At 42.1% G+C, this 4358-nt stretch overlaps 1 protein-coding gene across 1 annotated transcript in view; it reads right to left on the reverse strand.

Annotated features, from left to right (window-relative positions):
• Positions 1–770: 770 nt before the first annotated feature.
• LOC145295051 (uncharacterized) overlaps positions 771–4358 on the reverse strand; it is a 108036-nt gene continuing 104448 nt past the window's right edge. The window contains exon 13 of the mRNA XM_080141433.1: positions 771–1063. Within this exon, the coding sequence (XP_079997559.1) occupies positions 917–1063 (147 nt within the window). The 3' untranslated portion in view covers positions 771–916. The remainder of the gene's footprint in view (positions 1064–4358) is intronic.

The raw sequence follows: 4358 nt of genomic DNA on the forward strand, positions 1-4358 counted from the left end.
TATATATATATATATATATATATATATATATATATATATGAGAGAGAGAGAGAGAGAGAGAGGGAGATAGATAGATATGTGTGTGTGTGTGTGTGTGTGCGCATACATATGCATACACATATACATATATATCTATACATGTATATATATGCATATATGTAAATATAAATATCTATATACACACATATTATATATATGTGTGCGTGTGCGTGTGTATTGGATACCACTACACAACTTTTTATTTTGGAATATAATTTAAAGATAATTTAAGTTTTTTAAAAATTATGTACATGAAATATTGAGCTCTTACAAGGTTTTTGCAAACTAATATTAAATATAATCTGATAACTCGAAAATAATCGATTTTAAAGTATTCATATGTGCATGCGTTTGTGTGTATGTATCTTAACCGCCATGTATATTTTCATAACTTACTACCTAGCTCTACTCATGTACTGAGCACTGCTGAAGTAAATACTGAAAATTGATACATAAAATATTATATCTCTTTATAAAATCTTATGCAGATACATGAAATAATATACATATATCTATTTATATATGCATGTATATATATATATAGATAGATAGATAGATAGATAGATAGATAGATAGATAGATTTCTGTTTCAAATGTATATTCATATTACAACAACAATATACACACACATATGCACATATAATTTAATTCATTTTTCACATAATTAACACTCGGGCAATGCCAGGTAACCAACTATTATCACACATTAGATAAAAAAACAGAATGTCGGATTAAAAAAGTTTCAATTTGCATTGAAATTGATTAAGAATGCATTATATAGTTAATATTTTTATGAATTTAAAAACCTGAAATAAAAAGGCAATGGCTGTAAAATAAAAAATGCAAAAATTGAGTTGAGTTGCTGCAAACGATATTATTAAAGTATGGTACAACCCCAACAACATGTTTGGGGGTAGTTCGGAGCATAAACTTTCTTCTCTTGACCATAGACGAAAAAATTAGATACAGTGTCCTTCCATTCGTATTTCACCTCAGCAACAGGAACTATTCTCAATGTGTGTCGCTGTACAAATAGAAGAAGCAGCAATCAATCAATATATATACAATGGTTCTTTTATTCTATTGCATTTGTGATTTTAATAAATATTTAATTTAATTAAAAAATAATAATTCAATTGGATTATAAAATTAATAAGAACATAGAGGTTCATTTGTTTTATAAGTTTATATATTTAAAATTACAGACGTATACATACATATCGATATATTATAATCATGAAAGCACATTTAATTATAAACCATACAGATATAGTACACTACTATTTAACAATTTTAGGAAACTTAAGAATAGCAGATGGACTTAGCTAGTGTAATAGAAAGTTGACTGGAATATGCAAATTTTTAAACCATCTGTGTAAATTATAAGTTTGAGCAAGAAACTAGAAATCTTAAATACTTTTAATATCTTTTAATATCTTTAGACTAAAGTTTAAAGATAAAAAAAATACTAAATTATAGACATGAGATAGCCACAAACTGTAGAGGTATAATGTTGTAAAAAAGAGTACACAAAACCTCAGCTCACTGCAGCAGCATCGTCCGTCAGTACTTTCTGTAGACTCGTTTTCACCTCTCCCATCTGCTCCAGTGGCCTGTTTTTATACAAGACAGAATCCTCCAAATTTGCATATTTGCATATGTGCACGAGAGCACATGAGATTCTGTGAGACTAAATTGTTATATAAGGCTGCAGGCGCCATCTTGGACCCTTTTCAGCATAATGATATTGCGTCTGCAAAGCGCACACCGAGGCCTTTAAGGGGTAAGCCTGCATTCCCACAATTTTCGCCACATATAATAAACTTAACTTTGAGATAACTAATACAATAAAAAATAATTTAAAACATAATATGAATCAGAGTAATTTTTTAAGTAAATAGAATAAAAACTAAAGAAAACAAAAGCTTCATAGATCTTAAATCTCATAAACTAGTGTCTAAATTATGACAAAACAGCTAAAGTTAGCAAAGAAATCATTGGTTTCATTGAGGAATCAGTGTGGCTGACTCATTGTAATTAGGTCATCTTGAATTTATTTACCTGACTTTGAAAAGAAAAGCACCAAAAAATTTTAAACAAAGAGAGAGGAAAATTCATTGGTTGATGGGAAAAAATAAAGTGTTGAGCAATATTGGGAAAATAAAATTGTTGTGTTCGAGCGGACATTTATTAACAATAAGATGAATGTGACTTTTTTGGAAATGTATTGAAATGTACCGTTTTACTCAATGGAATGAAATTTGTGAATAATTAATTTTAAAATAGGTTTCGTCCGTGCGACGGCGAACGTTAGGGGAAAAAAAAAAAAAAAAAAACGACAACAACGCGGCGGACCGGGCGAACAACATCGTCGACACACACGACATTGACGACCGGTCCCCCTTTTCACAATCGCATCGAGATAAAAACGAACGAGTCCGATTCGAGCACCGAGTCGCGAGCGGGAGGACTGTCGGTGCAAGTATCGATCACTGACGTGAGCGCTTCGCCGGACAGAGGATGGCTCATCCGGCAGCCGTGCAAATCGACGGTATGGGAAGAACGAACAAGAAGAGCAACGACTTGATCGGCGGCGGCGGGAACTGCGGACGGTGAAAACGGGTTAATCGACTGCGACCACGACTGCTCGATCGATCTTCTTTGGCGCTAACAAAGGTGGAGGTGGCGCAAGAAGGGACTAGCGCTATCACCGTCCACGTATCAGAAGATGCGGCGGCAGACGTCGACGCTTATGCGTTGTCGGACGAGAAGTCGCTGCAGCACGTGTACCGCGAGCGGGACGTCCAAGGTTTTGCCAGACGGAAAGAAATCGGGTGTCAGCGAACGTTCACACGGCTGTGAGATCGGACGCTGACAGGAGTAGGAGGCGGCAGGCAGGCGGCGGTTACGGCGGCGGCGCCTGCTGCTGCTCATCCTCCTGTTTGCTGCGGCGACTTCCAGGACGGGAGAGCATCGAACAACGTACGTACGGTTACAAGGGGATCAGGATCTACATAGTACATCCCCCGACGGCTATTTTTGTTTGTTTGTTCGCTCGTTCGTTAATTCGTTCGTTCGTTCGTTCGTTACAATGTACGTTTTTCCGTTCGACGGCGGCAGAGAGCGGCGGCGTTTCTCCCTAATCCGGAGGATTTATCGGTCGCACAGCGATGGGTCGTTCGGCCGATCATCGAAAGATTCGCAGGTAGTGGTTGAATGGCAGAACGGCAGCAACAACAGCGGCGGCTGAGAGCGGCGAACGCTGAGGCGGAAGCAGAAGCTGCAGCAAACGTATCGGCTAAACATGGTGGACATAGATATGGCTGACGACGCGGGTACCACGACGACTATGGAACCAGGAAAAGGAGCCGTTAGTTGTTCCAACATATCGTTCGACACGTCGAGCAGCCCTAGGTCCACGGAGAAGCACACACACGTACCACGTATTATAACCTAACGACGATGAGCGGGCGCACGGTTGGCAGGAACGAAGGCGGCGGATCAAAACAAGTTGGAGCGCGGCGACAGCGATAACGGTGACAGCCCTAGGCGGCGGAGATGCCACTTTCTGACGCCTTTGCGACAAGCCCGTAGAGACGTTCCGGACCACCATGAGGCAAAGAGTCGCTGCTCCGACGAACCGACACACCAAAGTGTGCTTCCTACCGAACATGGTTTATAAAACTTTCAAACTGGAAAACCCCAGAAATGGTGTTGGTATTCGTCCAGACCCACCTCCGACACCTGAAAATGGTGGTCAAAAAAAACGTCGATTATACGAAGCGACATTTCTGGTCGGCGATTTTCCAGTTTTACGCCTACTGCCACATGGGGATGTCGGTAGGCGTCGCAAAGTGCCTTCTCAACGCCTAGGCACACCAGGACTTTGTCATTTTTTTTCCCCCTCGACATTCCTGGTCCGGTCTATTCCGATTTTACACCTACCGCCATGTGGGGGTGGCAGTAGGCGTCGAAAAGTGCCTTCTCGACCGCTAGCGACACCACTACTTGAGGCCTACTGGAGGGCCCGCACACCTGAAAGGGGGCCGCGGAGTCGACCCCGGGGGCCTCCTGGCGTCGCCGCCGCTCACTTGGACGCCTTCCGCAACCTGTGGTCCCGCTCGGGGCCGCCGGGAGCCTCGCCGACCTGACCGGTGTCGGTAGGCGTCTGGAAGCGCCCGGCCGACCTGGACGAGGTCCCCCTGGCCCCCGGGGGACACCCCTTAGTTGGATGGGGGTGCTGTCCCGGGCACACATGCAACCCGCGGCCGCCTACCGACAGCCCCCGTCGCTCGATCGCTACTCCTTTCCAACATATG

Source organism: Euprymna scolopes, chromosome 2, assembly GCF_053919585.1.
Source record: "Euprymna scolopes isolate OS-2025 chromosome 2, ASM5391958v1, whole genome shotgun sequence".
Taxonomy (NCBI): domain Eukaryota; kingdom Metazoa; phylum Mollusca; class Cephalopoda; order Sepiida; family Sepiolidae; genus Euprymna; species Euprymna scolopes.